This window comes from Bison bison, unplaced genomic scaffold (genome assembly GCF_000754665.1).
Source record: "Bison bison bison isolate TAMUID 2011002044 unplaced genomic scaffold, Bison_UMD1.0 scf7180017864371, whole genome shotgun sequence".
NCBI classification, from domain to species: domain Eukaryota; kingdom Metazoa; phylum Chordata; class Mammalia; order Artiodactyla; family Bovidae; genus Bison; species Bison bison.
In genome coordinates, this window is record NW_011494943.1 from 13,954,011 (window position 1) to 13,975,282 (window position 21,272).

The 21,272-nt window shown below is 42.9% G+C and overlaps 1 protein-coding gene and 1 non-coding gene across 2 annotated transcripts in view; both read left to right on the forward strand.

Annotated features, from left to right (window-relative positions):
* Positions 1 to 12,031: 12,031 nt before the first annotated feature.
* Positions 12,032 to 12,113, forward strand: TRNAS-AGA. Its single transcript has one exon. It is a non-coding gene; the product is annotated as a tRNA-Ser (tRNA).
* A 713-nt stretch (positions 12,114 to 12,826) lies between these two features.
* The window catches only part of NOL11 (nucleolar protein 11), a 20,068-nt gene continuing 11,622 nt past the window's right edge, over positions 12,827 to 21,272 (forward strand). The window contains exons 1-5 of the mRNA XM_010856401.1: positions 12,827 to 13,049; positions 17,153 to 17,266; positions 17,375 to 17,431; positions 18,838 to 18,986; positions 20,664 to 20,721. Of these exons, the coding sequence (XP_010854703.1) occupies positions 12,909 to 13,049; positions 17,153 to 17,266; positions 17,375 to 17,431; positions 18,838 to 18,986; positions 20,664 to 20,721 (519 nt within the window). The 5' untranslated portion in view covers positions 12,827 to 12,908. The remainder of the gene's footprint in view (positions 13,050 to 17,152; positions 17,267 to 17,374; positions 17,432 to 18,837; positions 18,987 to 20,663; positions 20,722 to 21,272) is intronic.

Sequence of the window (21,272 nt, forward strand, 5' to 3'; positions counted from 1 at the left end):
TCTTAAAACATTTTCCTACTGAACCACGGTCACTAGGGTTTTAAACACTAACATAAAGTGATATTGCTGGTCCTTCAGCTGCACTGAGATTGGCCTGGTTTCCCTAAAGAGCGTGAGGAAATGTGGACCACGTTCTGAACAACCAACCCTCAAAGTTGTAAAGTAATTATTTTGTAACATTGTAAAGTAATTTTTCCTTTGGGAACACAACTCTTCCAGAGTTTGGGGATTCCTTGTGTATATGCATATTTGTAACAACATTTATAGATACTAATTTGATGTAATTCAGGGAAGAAGTCATCTACTGTTTGAGATAATGAATTTAATTTTACAGGAATTTAATCTCATTTAATTTCATTAAAAATAATTTCCTGGTATGAAAATACTATGTAAACTGCAAAATTCTAAGCCATTTTATCTCCAGTTATCAAAATTTAGATGACAAAAAGAAAAAAGATCTAGGTATAGCTAACGTTTGCCATGAAGACAGCCCCCAAAATGTGTAGCAGAAAAATGGAAATGTTTGTCAAGAGCACCAACTCTCTTGCTTCCTTCCTATTGACTTCATTACTTCATTTGTCACAAAGACAAAACTTAAGCAATTTATAAATCTATCTTTATACCAAAAAAAGGTAGTCAACTAAAAGTTTAGGTTGAGTAGAATGATGAAATTGGGACTTCCCTGGCAGTTCACTAGTTAAGACTCTGTGCTCCCAACACAGGGGGCCTGGGTTTGATCCCTGATTGGGAAACTAAGATGCTATGTACTGCACCATGTGACTCCCCAAAAAAATAATTTTAAAAATGAAATTATTTTGGAGAGCTGGTTGAGAAGGAGGGGTTTAGTGCATTGTTTGTCTCTAATTGCATCACATTGCTTTTCTTTAATCCACACACAGCCTCATACTTACTCATGGAACATGGCATGGAGGGGAACAATTCCCAGACAGCTGAACAGGGCCCTAGTCCAGGCCCACTTGGCCTTCCCCTTAGCAGCAGTTCTACAAAGAAGTTCACCAGTACTGCCCCCAGGCTGCCCGATTTGCCAGACCAAATACAGATTGGGGTGGAAAAGGTTTCAGTCAGTTCAGTCCAGTTGCTCAGTCGTGTCTGACTCTTTGTGACCCCAGGGACTGCAGCACGCCAGGCTTCCCTGTCCATCACCCACTCCCGCAGTTTACTCAAACTCATGTCCATTGAGTCGGTGATGCCATCCAACCATCTCCTGTCATCCCCTTCTCCTCCCGCCTTCAATCTTTCCCAGCATCAGGGTCTTTTCCAATGAGTCAGTTCTTTGCATCAGGTGGCCAAAGTATAGGAGCTTCAGCATCAGTCCTTCCAATGAATATTCAGGACTGATTTCCTTTAGGATGGACTGTTTGATCTCCTTGCAGTCCAAGAGACTCTCAAGAGTCTTCTCCAACACCACAGTTCAAAAGGTTTAAGCAGCCTCAAACCTCTTCCTCAGCCGCACCCCCTCAATGTATTGGCACAGACTATTAAGTCAACCTCTTCCTAGGCTGACCTGAGTGCTTTCTCTTCGCTTGCATCCCCTCCCAGCCCTCCCTGCAAACTGGGTCATAGAGCCAGTCTCTTTGGTCCTCATTCTGATCCTGATAGAATTTATTTTATAATCTAATACAGTCTTTCATCCTTTTCCTCCCTTTTCATTCCTTCTTTCCTTTCACAGTGCCTGTTATGTAGCAGACACTAGGAGAGCACAGGGGACATAAAGGGGAGCAAAAATAAATCTGATCTCTCACCTAGTAGTTTAGTGGAAAAGATATATAGTACTTACAATTCACACAAATAAATGTGTCATTGCTACTCGATACAGGGTCAGTGAAGGAGAGTTACATCATTCTAGAAGAGCAGAGAATTCAGGATAGAGGACTGAGATGTGGAGACTGAGATGTGAAAGGTGAGTGGCAGTTAGTTGATTTAGGAGGAGCTAAAAGCATTCCCAGCAAGAGAAAGAGTAGGTACAAAGCCCCTGAGGTGAGAGAGGGCATGCATGCATGCGTGCTCAATCGTGTTCAGCTCTTTGCAACCCTATGGACTGTAGCCCACCAGGCTCCTCTGTCCGTGAGATTCTCCAGGCAAGAATACTGGAGTGGGTTGCCCTGTCCTCCTCCAGGGGATATTCCTGACCCAGGGATCCAACCCACATCTCCCACATCTGCATTGTCAGGCAGATTCTTTACCACTCAGCCACAAGGGAACCTCGGGAAAGGGCATAGCCTGTTCCAAAACAATGTAGCTTGAGTCAGAGAACAAAGGACATTTGATGAGAGATGATGCCCAAAGTCAGATCTTACAAAGCCCTTGTGGGTAGGGTTGCCAGATTTAGTGAATAAAAATACAGGATGCCAGGTTGAATTTAATTTCATATAAGCAATGAATAATTGCATGGGATACATTTACACTAGAAAATTATGTGTTATCTGAAATTCAAATTTAACTGGGCATCCTGTGTCTTATTTGGCAACCCTACTTGTGGGTCAGGTAAGGATTTGATCTGGTTCATCCTGAGACCAAGGTATTAAAATATCAAAGGATGCTAAGCAGGGAGTGGCATAATCAGATTCAAATTTTGAATAGATCATACTGGCTACAGATTGGAAGGGGGCAAGTGGAGAAGCAGGTGACAAGCAAGCAGTTACAGTGGCCAACTTGGACTTGAGTGGTGGTGGAGGAGAGAGGTGGGCAATTGGAGGAATTTTTTTTAATTTCTTAGTTTTAATTTCAAATGTGGTCATTATTTTGTTATTGTTTTTAAAATGTGTATTTATTTATTTGGCTGTGCCAGGTCTTGGTTGCCGAACGCAGGATCTTTAGTTTTGACATATGGAATCTAGTTCCCTGACCAAGGATCAAACCTGGGGCTCTGTATTGGGAGGGCAAAGCCTTAGCCACTAGACTACCAGGAAAGTCCCTGCAGTGATTTTTAGAAGATAAAATCAGTAGCACTTGGGATCTACTCAGGTCCCACTGCTTTAGACACCTTCCAAGTGCGAATGAGGCCCAAATCCACATCTCCAACCTGAGTGTCTGCCAGGAATTCCAGGCTCAGATGGGCTACCAACTTGTTTGGCATCTCCTACTGAACACAGTCAAAATAGAACTCTGGCTCTGCCTCCCTGTGAAACCATCTCCCCTGCTCACCCTCCCCCATGTCAGTAAAGAACACCCCAATTCACCTGATCCTTCAAGGCAAACACACCCTTAATTCCACTTCTCCTCTCACTCAATCCATCCTCCATCCTGTTGACTCTACCCATTAAATCCCATTCTGAACTGATCCATTTTTTTCTCTCTCCACTGTTATCAGCCACCACAAACCACCATCTATTGCATCTAGAAGACTGCAGAGCCTCAAAACTGCTATTTCTCTTTCTACTTTTATTCACCTCTAAACCATTCTCCTCTTGGGAGCAAGGATGATCTTTTCAAAACAGAATCAGACCTTAGGTTAAAACCCTTCAGTGACTTCTTATTACATTTAGAATATACCAACTCCTCTTCTAGCCTACAGAGAGCCCTACAAGATCAAAGGTCCCTGCCTTTCTCAGCCTCATCGTCTTTCATTCTTTCCCTTACCTGACCCCTTCTTGTCTATCAAATCTCACTGGAAAGATCTTATCTTTAGGGAGACTTAAAAAAAATTATTTGGCTGTGTCAGAGGTTAGTTGTGGCACATGGGCTCTGTAGTTAAGGAGAGTGGGCTTAGTTGCCCTGTGGCAGTTCCCTGACCAGGGATTGACCTGTGTCCTCTGCATTGCAAGGTGGATTCTTAACCACTGGGCCACCAGGGAAGTCCCTGGAAAGGTCTCATCTTTCAGGAGACTTTTCTTGAGCAGATTGTCTCCTATCGCTAGATTGTGAGCTTTCTGAGAACAGGAACTTCCCCTGTCTCCTTCACTGCAAAATACACAGTTCCTAGACATCATCAGGCTTCCCAGATGGCTCAGTGGGTAAAGAATCTGCCTGCAATTCAGGAGATGCTGGAGACACGGGTTCGATCTCTGAATCAATCCCCTAGAAGAGGGAATGGCAACCCACTCCAGTATTCTTGCCTGGAGAATCCCATGGACAGAGGGGCTCAGCGGGCTTCAGTCCACAGGGCTGCAAAGAGTTGGACACAACTGAAGCGACTGAGCAGGCAGGCACTCAGGCACTCATCAGCACTCGGGAAATAGATAAATGCACTGGAGCAGTTTGGATCTTCGAGACGAGGGATAAGAAGTATCAGTGGTATCCAGCCAGATCTGAAGCTCTGTCCTGCTCCTGCTTCACCCTCATCCCCAGCCCGGTGCCTGGAAACTACTTCCGGTGACCAGACCTTTCTTGGGTTGCTTATTCATTCACCTGCAAGTACTCCCTTTTCCAGAGCTCTGGTCACTGCTCAGGGCTTCTCAGACTTCAGCTTGGACCCCTGGAGATGACAAGTTGCCCAAACTCTTCCTGAAGATTGTTGGGCTCTGTGAACACTCGACTCCGTTCACCTATCTGAAACCCCTCAACCCAGGTCTTCTCTCCCACTTCCGTATCCTGTTACAATTAAATCACAAGTGCTGGCTTGACCCCAAATTCCAAACACACCCATTGGGAGTTTGGCATTCACAGGGAGGGCACTAGCATGAAATTGAAATGTATACAGATTATGACAGAAGAGTTTAGATTCTTCCTTTATCTCTGATATTTGCTGTGGTAAACATCTTCAGAGGTGCCTGCCTGAGTGCCAGTCATATTGTCCAGCTCCCGTCTGTGGTCTTGACATTTACCGCAGAGGCATTCTGAGATTCTAAAACTGGAAAACAGATCTCAGGATATCTTAGATCTTGATTTAAGAACCATTACAGCTTCTATATAACATTGGAGATTTGGTAGAATATATCTATTACCATCCATCCTGCTCCCAGAATGGTGCTTCTAGAAATGTTCCTTTGGCAAAGCACTTACTATATCCCACTCATGCAATGCACAAGTCATCAACTGTCAACCTTCCATGAAAAATCTATAATGGGTAACATCCTCCCTTTTGAATATGGGCAGGCATCCCTACTGTATAATTAGATTTATTCATTGTATATTTATCACCTGATTCTATTCTAGGAATCGAATGTGAGAGGCGATATTTTCCCCCAGCCTTCATAGCTAGGCAGCCAAGCAGCATAAACATGACAAGCAATCCAGACAGAATGAACATCCACAGCTCACATAAAAATGTACAGGGTCACAGCTGCCTTTGAAGACCAACTCTTAAACATCTCTAACCAGAGATGGATAGCCTGCCTTGTTCTTGCTCATTGACTTTGATTGATTCATCTTGGAAGAGGAATGCTTTGACCCGTTCTTATCTTAAGCTAGGTTGCAAAAGACTCCTAGTTCATTCATTACAGCTGGTGTCCTTCCAAAAAGGACCACAATCTCCTTTAACTGCTTACCAAACTCAGACTCAAATTTATGAACAAACATGCCAGGGCAGTTCCGGGCTTCTCAATCTGTTAAGTCTTCCTTTATCCTAACAGGTCAAGTGCACGTCCCATTTATTACAACAGCTTGCCATGTAAGCATGATTTATTCAACAAGCATATATGAAACTCTTTATATGGATCAGACACAACTGCTGGTGCCATGAATACAAAGATGTAAAGTCATTCATTTCCATCAAATGGCACATTTTTACTGATTGTCTACAAAGTGCTAGGAAATGGGGATGCATAAGGAAATAGGACAGGCAGGGCCCCTCTACCCTCAAGAAACTTATGATACAGTGGGAAAGCTTAGGTGAGTGAGCAAACAGATAAAACAGGTAAGTTCAGTTCAGGTGCTCAGTCCTGTCCGACTCTTTGCCACCCCATGGACTGCAGCACACTAGGCTTCCCTGTCCATCACCAACTCCCAGAGCTTGTTCAAACTCATGTCCATCGAGTTGATGATGTCATCCAACCATCTCATCTTCTGTCATCCCGTTCTCCTCCTACCTTCAATCTTTCCCAGCATCAGGATTTTTCCAGGGAGTCAGTTCTTCACATCAGGTGGCCAAAGTATAGGAGGAGACCTAACCCTAACCCTAACCCTAACCCTTCCAATGAATATTCAGGACTGATTTCCTTTCAGATGGACTTGTTTGATCTCTTTGAAGTCCAAGGGACTCTCAAGAGTCTTCTCCAACACCACAAATTACTAAAATAGGTAAAAACTGTGATAAAAAAAGGAAACAGATAAATTGAATTATGGGGGGTGGAGGATGGACAATTCAGCCCAATGACATCTATCCAAAAAAAAAAAGGAAGAAACAAAGAAAATTTTTAAATCTATCTTCAGGCTTTCCAAGTGTCGATAGGGGTAAAGAATCCACCTGCAATGCAGGAGACCAGGAGACATGCGTTTGATCCCTGTGTCAGCAAGATCCCCTGGAGGAGGGCATGGCAACTCACTCCAGAATTCTTGCCAGGAGAATCCCATGGACAGTGGAGCCAGGCAGACTACAGTCCATAGGATCACAAAGAGTTGGACATGACTGAAGCGACTTAGCACATCTCCAGTCTCATAATCATTTCTAGGGCTAAAAATGAGTCAGAAGTTGTTCCAATTCTAGCATCTGTAAGAGTTCAGTAGCCTTCCCAGTGTAGCTGTTCTGTTACTTATCCTAAGATCTCTTGGGCATCAGGAAGGTGGGGCTTAGTTTTCACTTCTGAGGTGAAAGCCCTCCCATATTTTCTTCTTATTTTGACTCCCTCAGCGTCTTTACACCCATTTCAGACTCCAGAACTCAGGAAAGGTTGCTCTATTACTCTTTTCTTGAACCAGGAACTTTGATCTCACCCTTTCCAGGCAGGTAAACTTGATCACTATGCTTGGTCCTCAAGTACAAGTCAAGGTATAACCCTTGGAAGTCCTGAGGCCCTTTCAGGGAGTTCAGGAACACAAACTGTCCAGATGTTATTTTCCCTTGGTGGGGACAGTTTGGAGCTCTTTTGGTGTGGTATGACATATGATTCCATGAGGGACTGAATACAGAAGCAGATATGAGCATCCAGTTATCTTTTATTAAAGTGAAAGTTAAGGCACTCAGTCATGTCCAACTCTTTGCGACCCCATGCACTGTAGCCCACTAGGCTCCTCCATGTATGGAATTTTCCAGGAAAGAGTACTGGAGTGGGTTCCCATTTCCTTCTCCAGGGGATCTTCCTGAACCAGGGATCAAACCCAGGTCTCCCACATTGCAGGCAGACACTTTACCACCTGAGCCATCAGGGAAGCCCATCTTTTATTAAGCCAGACATTAAAGAGATTTGCAAAAGGGTAAAACAATGTCCCTCTTCTCACTAAATTGTTTTTTTCAAATTATTTTTCATGAAAATATTACTTATGTTAACATGTAATGAATTGATTGTTATTTACCTGGTGGCTCAGATGATAAAGAATCTGCCTGCAATTCAGGAGACCTGGGTTCAATCCCTGGGTTGAGAAGATCCCCTGGAGAAGGGAACAGCTACCCACTCCAGTATTCTGGCCCGGAGAATTCCATGGACTGTATAGTTCATGGGGTCGCAAAGAGTCGGACACGACTGAATGACTTTCACACACACAAAAATGAATACATATTTCATAATTCCTCACCTTTAACTTCTAATATAGTAACTATCAATATATATACCCCATAAAATAGAAGTTTTTTTGTAATCCTCGGTCATGTCTAGGAGTGTAGAGGGAATCCTGAAAACACAAAGTTTGAGAATCCCTGTTTTAAAGCCTTCAGGCTGAAGATGAGGGAAAGCACAAATACAAAAGAATGAGTAAACTTGCACTCTTAATTCATTAGTCCCACGAATATTTATGGGACAGGCGCTACGCCAGACACTTGTGACAGATCTAGAGTCCCTTCAAAGAAATACATATAATGGGGGAAATATAGAAGTCACTGGCACATCCCCGTTCTGAACATTTCAATCACACTGGTGTCCTGAATCAGACATTTGATCCAGTCTCGGAGAGTCAGAGAAGACTTCCTGGAGGAGGAGGTGTCTAGGCTGGCATCTCAAACACGGGTAGTAGGTGCAAAACACAGTTCAGCAGAGAGACTGATTTTGTTGTTTTTGTTTAGTAGCTAAGTCGTGTCCAACTCTTTCGAGATACACTGGAGTGGGTTGCCATTTCTTTCTCCAGGGGATCTTCCCAACCCAGGGATCGAACCTGAGTCTCCTATTTGTGAGGCAGATTCTTTACCACTGAGCCACCAAGGAAGCTGAAAGAGGCTTGGAGGAAAAGAAAGGTTTCAGAGAGGCCAGGATATCTATGCTGAATCTTACTGTATTTCTTTTCCAAATAACAAAGGGGCCACAAATCCAATGTCAACCACATTAGTCATTTTGAAACATAAAAGACCTATTAATCTTATTAAGAATTTACACCCTGGTGAAGGAAATGGCAACCCACTCCAGTATTCTTGCCTTGGAAATTCCATGGACAGAAGAGCCTGGCAGGCCTTCTCATCCTCTGTTGCTGCCTTCACCTTAAAATTTTTTTTTACAATAAGGAATTTCCTGCTGGTCCAGTGGTTAGGACTCCCAATGCAGGGGGCATGGGTTTGATCCCAGGTTGGGGAACTAAGACCCCAAATGCTTCATGGCTCAACAGTTCAGTTCAGTTCAGTCGCTCTGCCGTGTCTGACTCTTTGAGACTCCATGGACTGCAGCACACCAGGCCTCCCTTTCCATCACTAACTCCCAGAGTTTACTGAAACTCATGTCCATTGAGTCAGTGATGCCATCCAACCATCTCATCCTCTGTCATCCCCTTCTCTTCCCACTTTCAATCTTTCCCAGCAAGGAGTTTTTCAAATGAGTCAGTTCTTCACATCAGGTGGCCAAAGTATTGGAGTTTCAGCTTCAGCATCAGTCCTTCTGATGAATATTCAGCACTGATTTCCTTTAGGATGGACTGGTTGGATCTCCTTGCAGTCCAAGGGACTCTCAAGAGTCTTCTCCAACACCACAGTTCAAAAGCATCAATTCTTCTGCACCCAGCTTTCTTAAGAGTCCAACTCTTACACCCACACATGACTATTGGAAAAACCATAGCTTTGACTAGATGGACCTCAGGTAGCAAAGTAATGTCTCTGCTTTTGAATATGCTATCTAGGTTGGTCATAACTTTTCTTCCAAGGAGCAAATGTCTTTTAATTTCATGGCTGCAGTCACCTTCTGCAGTGATTTTGGAGCCCAAGAAAATAGTCTGTCACTGTTTCCCTATCTATTTGCCATGAAGTGATTGGACCGAATGCCATGATCTTAGTTTTCTGAATGTTGAGTTTTAAGCCAACTTTTTCACTCTCCTCTTTCACTTTCATCAAGAGGCTCTTTAGTCTTTCTTTGCTTTTTGCCATAAGGGTGGGGTCATCTGCATATCTGAGGTTATCTCTCCCAGCAATCTTGATTCCAGCTTGTGCTTCATCCAGTCCAGCATTTCTCATGATGTACTCTGCATAGAAGTTAAATAAGCAGGGTGACAATATACAGCCTTAATGTACTCCTTTCCTGATTTGGAACCAGTCTGTTGTCCCATGTCCTGTTCTAACTGTTGCTTCTTGACCTGCATACAGATTTGACAGGAGGCAGGTCAGGTGGTCTGGTATTCCCATCTCTTGAAGAATTTTCCTGTTGTGATCCACACAGTCAAAGGCTTTGACATAGTCAATAAAGCAGAAGTATATGTTCTTCTGGAACTCTCTTGCTTTTTCGATGATCCAATGGATGTTGGCAATTTGATCTCTGGTTCCTCTGCCTTTTCTAAATCCAGCTTGAACATCTAGAAGTTCACGGTTCACATACTGTTGAAGCCTGGCTTGGAGAATTTTGAGCATTACTTTGCTAGCATGTGAGATGAGTGCAATTGTGTGGTAGTTTGAACATTCTTTCTTTGGGATTGGAATGAAAACTGACCTTTTCCAGTCCTGTGGCCACTGCCGAGTTTTCCAAATTTGCTGGCATATTGAGTGCAGCACTTTCACAGCATCATCTTTTAGGATTTAAAATAGCTCTACTGGAATTCCATCACCTCCACTAGCTTTGTTCATAGTGACGCTTCCTAAGGCCCACTTGACTTCGCATTGCAGGATATCTGGCTTTAGGTGAGTGATCACACCTAAAGTGATCACATCTGGGTCATGAGTTCTTTTCTGTACAGTTCTTCTGTGTATTCTTGCAACCTCTTCTTAGTATCTTCTGCTTCTGTTAGGTTCATACCATTTCTGTCCTTTATTGAGCCCATCTTTGCATGAAATGTTCCCTTGGTATCTCTGATTTTCTTGAAGAGATCTCTAGTCTTTCCCATTCAATTATTTTCCTCTATTTCTTTGCACTGATCCCTGAGGAAGGCTTTCTTATCTCTCCTTGCTATTCTTTGGAACTCTGCATTCAAATGGGTATATCTTTCCTTTTCTCCTTTGCCTTTCACTTCTCTTCACAGTTATCTGTAAGGCTCCTCAGACAACCATTTTGCCTTTTTGCATTTCTTTTTCCTGGGGGTGGTCTTGATACCTGCCTCCTGTACAATGTCAGGAACCTCAGTCCATAGTTCTTCAGGCACTCTATCTATCAGATCTAATCCCTTGAATCTATTTCTCACTTTCACTGTATAATCATAAGGGATTTGATTTAGGTCATACCTGAATGGGCTAGTGGTTTTCCCTACTTTCTTCAATTTAAGTCTGAATTTGGCAATAAGAAGTTCATGATCTGAGCCACAGTCAGCTCCCGGTCTTGTTTTTGCTGACTGTATAGAGCTTCTCCATCTTTGGCTGCAAAGAATATAATCAGTCTGATTTCGGTGCTGACCATCTGGTGATGTCCATGTGTAGAGTCTTCTCTTGTGTTGTTGGAAGAGGGTGTTTGCTATGACCAATGCATTCTCTTGCCAAAACTCTATTAGCCTTTGCCCTGCTTCATTCTGTACTCCAAGGCCAAATTTGCCTGTTACTCCAGGTATTTCTTGACTTTCTACTTTTGTTTGGCTCATCAACAACAGAAAGGATTTACAGTAGGGGAGTTCCCTGGTTACCTGGTGGTTAGGATTTGGGGCTTTCACTGCAATGGCCCAGGTTGGATCTCTGGTGGGGGAACTGAGATCCCACAAGCACAGCCAAAAAGAAAAAAATTCACAGTAGGTATTTAATTCTTTCATGATAGCTGCATTGGGCTTCCCTGATAGCTCAGTTGGTAAAGAATCTGCTTAAAGTGCAGGAGACCCCGGTTCAGGAAGATCCCCTGGAGAAGGTAAACCCACTTCAGTATTCTTGAGCTTCCCTTGTGGCTCAGCTAGTAAAGAATCCGCTGCAATGCGGGAGACCTAGGTTTGATCCTTGGGTTGGGAAGATCCCCTGGAGAAGGGAGAGGTTACCCACTCCAGTATTCTGACCTGAGAATTCCATGGACAGTCCATGGGATCGCAAAGAGTTGGTCATTACCGAGCGATTTTCACTTCTTTTTTTTTTTTTTTTTTTTTTTTTTTTTTTTTTGAGAGCTGCATAGTCTCCTTTCTCCTATGTTGTAATGCTGTGACCACAAGCAAACACACACAAGGGATGATCTCTGTGGATGCTTAATCTAAACTGATGTGGAGGTATTTTGCCCTGTCTTGGAGCACATAGAACATATTTCAATAATTACCTGTTTAGATGGTTTCTCCCTAAGAACATACACACTTTCTCTTTTCTGAGTTTTTGTGATACATTATTGACTGAATCAGTCATGTTTATCTTAAAAATCTCTCCTGGAAATGGTCTTTTCCCCAAAAAATTGCCCAGGGGAACCTTTCACATCACCTGCTTCATCAGACAAGTTTGAATTTCTTATAGGCTGGAGAGATTTCTACATGGGTGCTCGAAACAGGAGAGACATTGTCTGTCTTCCCCGTTTGCCTGTCAACATTGTCTGTCAACCCAGGAGGCCCAAAAGGCTGCAGAGACTCGACCTTTTCTGAGAAGTAGCGGGACTTAAGCATTTTTTTCAGTTGGGTACAGTATGTAGTCGTGGCCGAGTGGTTAAGGCGATGGACTAGAAATCCATTGGGGTTTCCCCGCGCAGGTTCGAATCCTGCTGACTACGGCACATTTCTCTATTGAGAGATAGTTGAAGAATGCTGTTGCCTTAGACAAACTGGATTGTTCTCCAGCCTGGCTCTTTATGTTTGATGTTGAAAGCCCCCACGAGTACCAATTGCGCTCTTTATTTCAGGGATTCCCAGGTGGCGCAGTGGTAAAGGACTTGCTTGCCAATACAGGAGTGGAATAGAGGCACGGGTTTGATCCCTGGGTCAGGAAGATTCCCCTGGAGGAGGAAATGGCAACCCACTCCAGTATTCTTGTCTGGAATGTTCCACGTTCAGGAGCCTGGGTCGCAAAAGAGTGGGATACACTGAGCACGACCCCACGGCACGTTAGCGGTAGTTAACCTGCACAGAAAAATATTTTCTTTGCAGACACCGTTCCATGAAGCCGTGGTAGGAATTCCTAGAGAGTTCACTTCCACTAAAAAGATTTACTTTATTTATATTCTGCCACTTGCCACGCCTACCCTTCAGTCCCTCAAGCACAAGAATCGACGGATTAAGTTCCTAACAGGTAAGACCTCCCCGTCCCGCCCAGCGTTTCCCTTTCAGAGCGGTACATCCGGGACTCGGTGGAGTGGCCTGGGAGGCGGAGCCTTCACGCAAACTCCAGGCCCCGCCTACCCGACGCCTTTCTCAGCGCCGCTAGCGATCTCTGCCCGGCAGAGGTCGCAGGCTCTGCGAACAGGTATCCCAGTTTCCGAGTGCTAGATCCAGCCGGCCTCCTAGTTCTCGCGAGAGAAAGCGCGAAGCCTGCCGGGAGCAACGCTAGGCCGTCCGTAAGTTGGGCCAAAATGGCAGACCTGGAGGAAGGGTTCGCGTTGACTGCGGTACCCCTGGGTTCCGGGCCTGACGGACCCCTCGGAGTGGAGCAAAGCGACAAAACCGACCAGTTTCTAGTGACGGACAGCGGCAGGACCGTCATCCTCTATAAGGTGAGAGCGTTAGGATCGGAGTGCCCCCGCTGCCGTCTCGTCCCTTGAGCTCGGAGCCCGAACCTCGCATTTCTCACAACTTCAGAAAGAGCTCGTGCAGGGGACTCGTCGGAGAGCCGGCGTGGCCTCTCCGGGACGCTGAATGAGGTCTAGAACTTGACTGGGTTGTTTTCCCTTAGAGAGAGGCGTGTTTCCGAGTTGCAGGCGGCAGAGCGTTTATGTGCACGTGGACTAGACTCGGAAGGGAAACCTGTATTTTCGCTTCGAATCTCCCGGAGATAGCCTTGCTAAGTATCCCTTTCTGGGGTCTCTGTCACCCCAGGTGCCCGCTGAAGGGTTGAACTGAGATTGGTTGGTTGGGAGATGTCACTGCCAGAATAATGGTTTAGCAGTGTATCACTACACTTCTTACCCGCTCATGAGGGAGGAAAGTTTTGTCGGTGTTTTGTTTTGGTTTTTTGCTTTGGGGGCAGCTTAGTGGGAATCCTGATTCTGAGGGACATGTCGGTTGCCACCTATGGTTCACCCTGTGAATTCTGGGTTACTTTCCTTGAAGGCTACACTCTCTCCGCCCCCTTTTCAGCCTAGCCTAGGCAGTCCTCGACCCCTGGGCCACAGACTGGTTGGTGGCCTGTTGAGAACCAGATTCCATAGCAGGAGGTGAGCCAGCAGGCAAAGCTTCATCTGTATTTACAGCTGCTTCCCATCACTGGCATTCCTGCCTGAGCTCTGCTTACTGTCACATCAGTGGTGGCATTAGATTGTCAAAGGAGCTTGAACTGTGCATGCCAGGGATCTGGTTGCACCCTCTTTATGAGAATCATCCCGAAACTATCCCCCACCCCAGTCCGTGGAATAACCATCTTTCATAAAACCAGTCCCTGATGCCAAAAAGGTTGGAAAGTGCTGGCCTAGGTTGCTAAAGCACACCTAAACTTTGCTTTTAGTGGTCGTGTAGAAAGTGTGTTTATGTGAGCTTCTGAACATAGTTTTCTCTGTCTTTAAGAAGCTCGCTATCTCAACATTGCTGATTATCAGAGAAAGGTGAACCAAAACCACAATGAGATATCACCTCACATCTGTCAGAATGGTCGTGATCAAAAAGAACACAGTAAATGTTGGCGAGGATGTGGAGAAAAAAGAACCCGTGTATCCGAGAAATGTAAATTGACACAAACAGTATGGAGAGTTCTCATAAAACTGAAAGTTTTGTTGTCATTCATTCGCTCAGTCATGTCTGATTCTTTGTGACCCCATGGACTGCAGCACACCAGGCTTCCCCGTCTTTCACCATCTCCTGGAGCTTGCTCAGACTCATGTCCAATGAGTCAGTGATGCTCTTCAGCCACCCCATCCTCTGTCATCCCCTTCTCCTCCTGTCCTTCAATCTTTTCCAGCATCAAGGTCTTTTCTGATGAGTTGGCTCTTAGCATCAGGTGGCCAAGGTATTGGAATTTCAGCATCAGTCCTTCCAATGAATATTCAGGGTTGATTTCCTTTAGGATTGACTGGTTTGATCTCCATGTAGTCAAAGGGACTCTCAAAAGCTCTCTCCAACATCACAGTTCAAAAGCATCAATTCTTCTGACCTCAGCCGTCTTGATGGCCCAATTCTCACATCCATAAGTAACTGCTGGAAAAACCATAGCTTTGACCATATGAACTTTGTCAGCAAAATAATGTTTGTGCTTTTTAATATACTGTCTAGGTTGGTCATAACTTTTCTTCAAAGGAGCAAGTATCTTTTAATTTCACGGCTGCAGTCACCCTCTGCAGTGATTTTGAAGCCCAAGAAAATAAAATCTGTCACTGTTTCCATTGTTTCCCATCTATTTGCCATGACGTGATGAGACTGGATGCCATGATCTTCGTTTTCTGAATGTTGAGTTTTAAGCCAACTTTTCCACTCTCCTCTTTCACTTTCATCAAGAGGCTTTTGAGTTCCTCTTCACTTTCTGCCATAAGGGTGGTGTCATCTGCATATCTGAGGTTATTGATATTTCTCCCGGCAATCTTAATTCCAGCTTGTGCTTCTTCCAGCCCAGCGTTTCTCATGATGTACTCTGCATATAAGTTAAATAACCAGGGTGACAAAATACAGCCTTGACGTGCTCCTTTCCCAATTTGGAACCAGTCTGTTGTTCCATGTCTAGTTCTAACTGTTGCTTCTTGACTGGCATACAGGTTTCTCAGGAGGCAGGTAAGGTGGTCTGGTATTCCCATCTCTTTAAGAATTTTCCAGTTTGTTGTGGTCCACAGTGAAAGGCTTTGATGTAGTCAATGAAGCAGAAGTAGGTGTTTTTCTGGAACTCTATTGCTTTTTCAATGATCCAGCAGATATTGGCAATTTGGTCTATGGTACCTCTGCCTTTTCTAAATCCAGTTTGAATCTGGGTGCTCTCAGTTCATGTACTGTTGAAGCCTACCTTGGAGAAGTTTGAGCATTACCTTGCTAGCATGTGAAATGAGTGCAATTGTGTGGTAGTTTGGACATTTTTTGGCATTGCCCTTCTTTGGGATTGGAATGAAAACCTTTTCCAGTCCTGTGGCCACTGCTGTTTTTTCCAAATTTGCTGGAAATTTCTCAAAAAAACAGTATGGAGATTTCTCAAAAAACTGAAAAATAGAATAGCTATATGACCCAGCAGTTTCACCCCTGGCTATTTATCTAAAAAACCCCAAAAACACTAACACAAAAAGATACATGCAGCCCGGTGTATATAGCAGCAGCATTTTTACAATTGCCAAAGTAAGGAAGCATCCTCAGGATCCATAAACAGATGAATGGATAAAGAAGTGTATTTATACATACATACACAAATACAATGGAATAATGTTCAGTCATAAAAAACAATATTTTGCCATTTGTAGCCAAAAATCAGGCTCCTCTGTCCATAGGGTTCTCCAGGCAAGAATACTAAAGTGGGTTGCGTGCCCTCCTCCAGGGAATCATCCCAACCCAGGGGGGGACCTGTGTCTCTTACGCCTCCTACCTTGGCAGGTGGATTCTTTACCCACTAGCCCCACTTGGGAAGCCCAGCACGTAGCAACGTGGATGGACTTGGGGGCATTTTATTAAGTGAAATAAATCAGACAGAGAAAGGCAAACGCGATCTGATAGCACTAGGTTCTGAAAACTACAACAAACTAGTGATGATAACAAAAGAAGCAGACACAGATGCAGAGAGCGAACGAGAGGTGACCAGCGGGAAGAGGGAAGGGAGGAGGGCCAAATAGGGGTGGGGGGGGAAGAGAGAAAACTGTTCTGTATAAAATAAACTGCAGGGATAGATTGTACAACGTGGGAAATATAGCCAGTGTTTTATAATAACTGTAAGTGGAGTACAGCCTTTAAATTGCTAATTACTATATTGTATACCTGTAACTTATATAATATTGTGCAGCAATTATACCTCAATTTAAAAAGAAAGCTAGCTGCCTGCTTTGAAGTTTGGGGAACAGGTTGCCAACAGTTCCCTATACTGTTTTTTGATGCTTCTGTTGATACCATTGGTTTTTACCTGGCTGTCAAGGGGACCTTTTGTAGTTTTGCGTAGGAGTGGAGTGGCTGATTGGAATTGGCATTATTCCAGCTATCCTTACTTTGTTTCTCATGCCTCTGTTCCAAGAACACAATGAAATCAATTTTTTTAATGTACTAATATTGTTCATTATCAAAGTGTGTGGTTACTAATTTTGCATTTTGGAAACTAATATTTTCAATTTAACTACCTTTTAAAGTGTGGTAAAATACACATAACAAAATTTAATATCTTAATGACTACAAGTGCACAGTTCAGGTTATGCATTCACATTGTTGTACAATGTCATTACCATCCGTCTCCAGAACTCTTTTCATCTGACAACTGAAACTCTATACCCATTAAACTCCCATTAAATTTCCAATTCTGCCAACCCCAGACAACCATTATTCTACTTTCTGTTTAAGTGGAATCCATATAGTATTTGTCTTCTTATTTTTTAATTTAGGAGCTTTATTAAATGCTGTCATTCTAATGATTTCTTCTTTTGTTTCTATTGTAAATTTAGTTGCTTTAAAATCTGAAGCTGACTTTTTAAATATCGTATGTTCATTTCATTAGGTTTCTGATCAGAAACCCTTGGGGAGCTGGTCAGTGAAACAAGGGCAGATTATAACATGTCCAGCTGTGTGCAACTTTCAAACTGGCGAGTATATTATTGTACATGATAATAAGGTGAGTTTTCAAAACTATATATATAAACAAATGTTGATTTATTAACTGTTCATGTTGTATGTAAGTGGATATTGGAATGCTTTTTTAAATTGTATGTTTTAATTTAAGGTCTTGAGAATATGGAATAATGAAGACGTCAACCTGGATAAAGTATTTAAAGCAACAGTAAGTCTTTGGATCCAACATACTTATTTAGTTTATTGGTGAGATGGAATTATTTGTAATGTGGCAGTTATTAATCTTAAAGGGTCTGTGAACATGACATGAATGTTATAATCATTTTTTCATTCTATTTATTGTACAGTATATCTTGGTAAAATGTCTCAATTTGAGTATGTTAGAAAATGTTATGTGTTATTTTCATATGATACTGAAGTAATTTAAATAATTAACGAATGACACATTTATAGTTATTTCCATGCACTTAAATGTTTGTGGTGTGTCCCTTGCAAGAACAAATGAACTTGATCCCTTTCTTGAAATAGGTAGAACAGACTCTGCACGTTTCATGCAGTTATACATTTTAAGAGTGGCACATAATGAAATGAAAAAGCACCATGATCAACTAACTGTGCCTTTTCTCCCAATGACCCTTCAGTATGTTAATTAACTTTTTCTTATAAAATGACGATCTTTAACTATGTTAATCTCAAAAGCTCATTCTGGTTTTAAGTGTCTAATTCTCAATATGCTGCTGCTAAGTCACTTCAGTCGTGTCCGACTCTGTGCGACCCCATAGACGGCAGCCCACCAGGCTCCCCCGTCCCTGGGATTCTCCAGGCAAGAACACTGGAGTGGGTTGCCATTTCCTTCTCCAGTGGATGAAAGTGAAAAGTGAAAGTGAAACTGCTCAGTCGTGTCCGACTCTTAGCGACCCCACGGACTGCAGCCTACCAGGCTCCTCTGCCCATGGGATTTTCCAGGCAAGAGTACTGGAGTGGGGTGCCATTGCCTTCTCCGAATTCTCAATATAATTGGCACATTTTAGAAGTGGTTCACAATGGAGCTGATACCGTTATAATGGCAGTTGTCACCTGGACCCTTGAAACTTCTAGCTAGCTATGTGTGCTGCCTGTTGGCTCCAGTCTTTTTGTTTACCCTGCAGTAACATGACCCTGAATTTTACACATTTTTTTTTTTAATCCCCCGTATGGTGTTTTGGGCTTGCAGGTCAGTTTTTTACATCGTGCATGTATTTATGTATGGCATCGGTCTTTTTCTAACACCAGAACCACTTATAACTCTGCATTAATGATTTGGTTTGTACTTCTCTTCGCCTCCAATTTTGAGAGACCCAGCTTGTGAACTAACCTCCGGTATTTATAATGGAAAGATAAGCCAAAAATGAATACAAGTGATTACTTATGGGGGGAGCAGGGGAGAGAATGGGAGCAAAAGTTAGACTTCTAAATGTACTGTATGTTGTAGATTTGACTTTGGAACCATAAACAAAAGTGAATCAAAATGAGAATAAATCAGTACCTTAAAGATAAGCCTTCTCTAACTGTCCTTATTCTTTTAGGTGGCAATTGCATTGTAATAAAAATTTAAATGTTTTTATGTTCTTCTAGTTGTCCGCTGAGGTGTATAGAATACATTCAATACAGGGAACAGAACCCTTGGTGCTGTTCAAGGAAGGTGCAGTTCGTGGTTTAGAAGCTTTGCTTGCAGAGCCCCAGCAGAAAATTGAAACTGTTATCTCTGATGAAGAAGTGATTAAGTACGTTCCAATACTTACAATTTTTACTAAAAGAAAATGCACTCTGGGGATTCCAGACTCATAGCTTCCAATGCAGGAGGCAAGAGTTCGATCACTGGTTGGAGAACTAAGATCCCACAAACCTTGGGGCACAGCCAAAATTTTTTTTAAATAAAAAACAAACCAACAACAAAAAAAAAACTTGCTAAAAACCATCTGTAGAACCTTAGCCAGAATGACATCCTCCAAAAGCCTTTGGTGTGATAGCGATTGAGGAATCTCGGGCCAAACGAGTCCTGTCCTAATGACACAACTGGTCAGTCAGTTATTTGAACTTGAAGTGAGTAGTCCCGCAAGATTGGAATCTTCTGTCATATAGCCCTGACTGCAAGGTCAGAGCCCACTCCCTTGAAGAAATGGGCAGCTTGTTGTTAGTGGAATCACAGTAGTGCTTTGGAACCTCCTCTTTTCCCAAGTCTGGGATAAAACTGGGAAAATGACTCACTAAAATGATAGAAGGAAATGTCCTGATTTCATATCTTTCCAATCCCCATTCTTCCATCACATTTCTTGTTTAATTAACTTGCTGCCCCTCCAGGTGCACCTGATACAAACTAAGTATCTAAAACTCCAAGCAAAGACTTGTACGTAGTCAGTGAACGGTGTGGATCCTGACCAGTTATATCTTTTTTTTTTTTTTTAAAGTCGTTCAGTCATGTCCGACTCTTTGTGACCCCATGGACTGTCCATGGAATTCTCTCTAGACCAGCATACTGGAGTGAGTAGCCTTTCTCTTCTCCAGGGGATCTTCCCAACCCAGGGATCAAACCCAGGTCTCCCGCATTGCGGGTGGATTCTTTACCAGCTGAGCCACAAGGGAAGCCCAAGAATACTGGAGTGGGTAGCCTATCCCCTTTCCAGTGTATCTTCCCGACCCAGGGATCCAACCAGGGTCTCCTGCATTGCAAGCAGATTCTTTACCAACTGAGCTATCAGGGAATCTTAGAACTAATGAATGCCTCTGAAGTGTCAGCAACTGTATTTGGAGGAAATCTTTAGGGGAAAAGATACAGGTAAAAGGAATTATCTGGCGGTCCAGTGGTTAGGACTCCATGCTTTCACTGCCGTGGGCCCGGGTTCAATCCTTGGTGGGAAAACTAAGATCCCACAAGGCTTGCAGCACAGGCCTACCCGCCGCCACCCCCCCCCGCAAAAAAAAAAAAAGATACAGGTAGAGAATCTGGGTTCTAATCCCCACTTTGCCAGATGGTTGTGCAACTTTGGTTTCAGGCTGTTACCCTCCCTGTGCTTCAGTTCCCAACGTCACTTGAAAAAGAAAGGTGAGATGCTAATATTTTCCTGATAACACCAGTCCTCAAAATGACCCTGAAAAAACGAGACAGGTCAGAAAAGTTTGAGAAAACACTGCGTCTGGTCTCATACGCCTTTAATTCATGCTATTATCTTTAAAGCTCTGGAAGCATTGGCAACTTGATTTAATCCAGGGATGATTAACAGAGGAATGCCTCCTGGGTTCCTGTGGTAGATATTTTGAAACACCGAATTAAGTGTATTCTGCTCTCTCTCTGGCTCTGGAAACTATTTAATTAAAAAAAAAAACAAAAACTCTTAAATTTAGATGAAGATGTGTTTCTCTCAACTGGTCATTTGGCATTTTATAATTTTTCTTTTTTTTAGGTGGACAAAGTTTTTCATGGTATTTAGGCATCCTGTGCTAATTTTCATTACAGAAAAAGTAAGTGATATCTTTCATTCCTGGCCCATTTTGTGACATTTCAGAGTATGAGTATTAAAACTAAAATTGTTTTCTATATATAGGTCTTTAGTTTCTTTAGGTAGATATATTCCTAAGTATTTTATTCTTTCCGTTGCAATGGTGAATGGAATTGTTTCCTTAATTTCTCTTTCTGTTTTCTCATTATTAGTGTATAGGAATGCAAGGGATTTCTGTGTGTTGATTTTATATCCTGCAACTTTACTATAATCATTGATTAGTTCTAGTAATTTTCTGGTGGAGTCTTTAGGGTTTTCTATGTAGAGGATCATGTCATCTGCAAATAGAGTTTTACTTCTTCTTTTCCAATTTGGATTCCTTTTATTTCTTTTTCTGCTCTGATTGCTGTGGCCAAAACTTCCAAAACTATGTTGGATAGTAATGGTGAAAGTGGGCACCCTTGTCTTATTCCTGACTTTAGAGGAAATGCTTTCAATTTTTCACCATTGAGGATAATGTTTGTTGTGGGTTTGTCATATATAGCTTTTATTATGTTGAGGTATGTTCCTTCT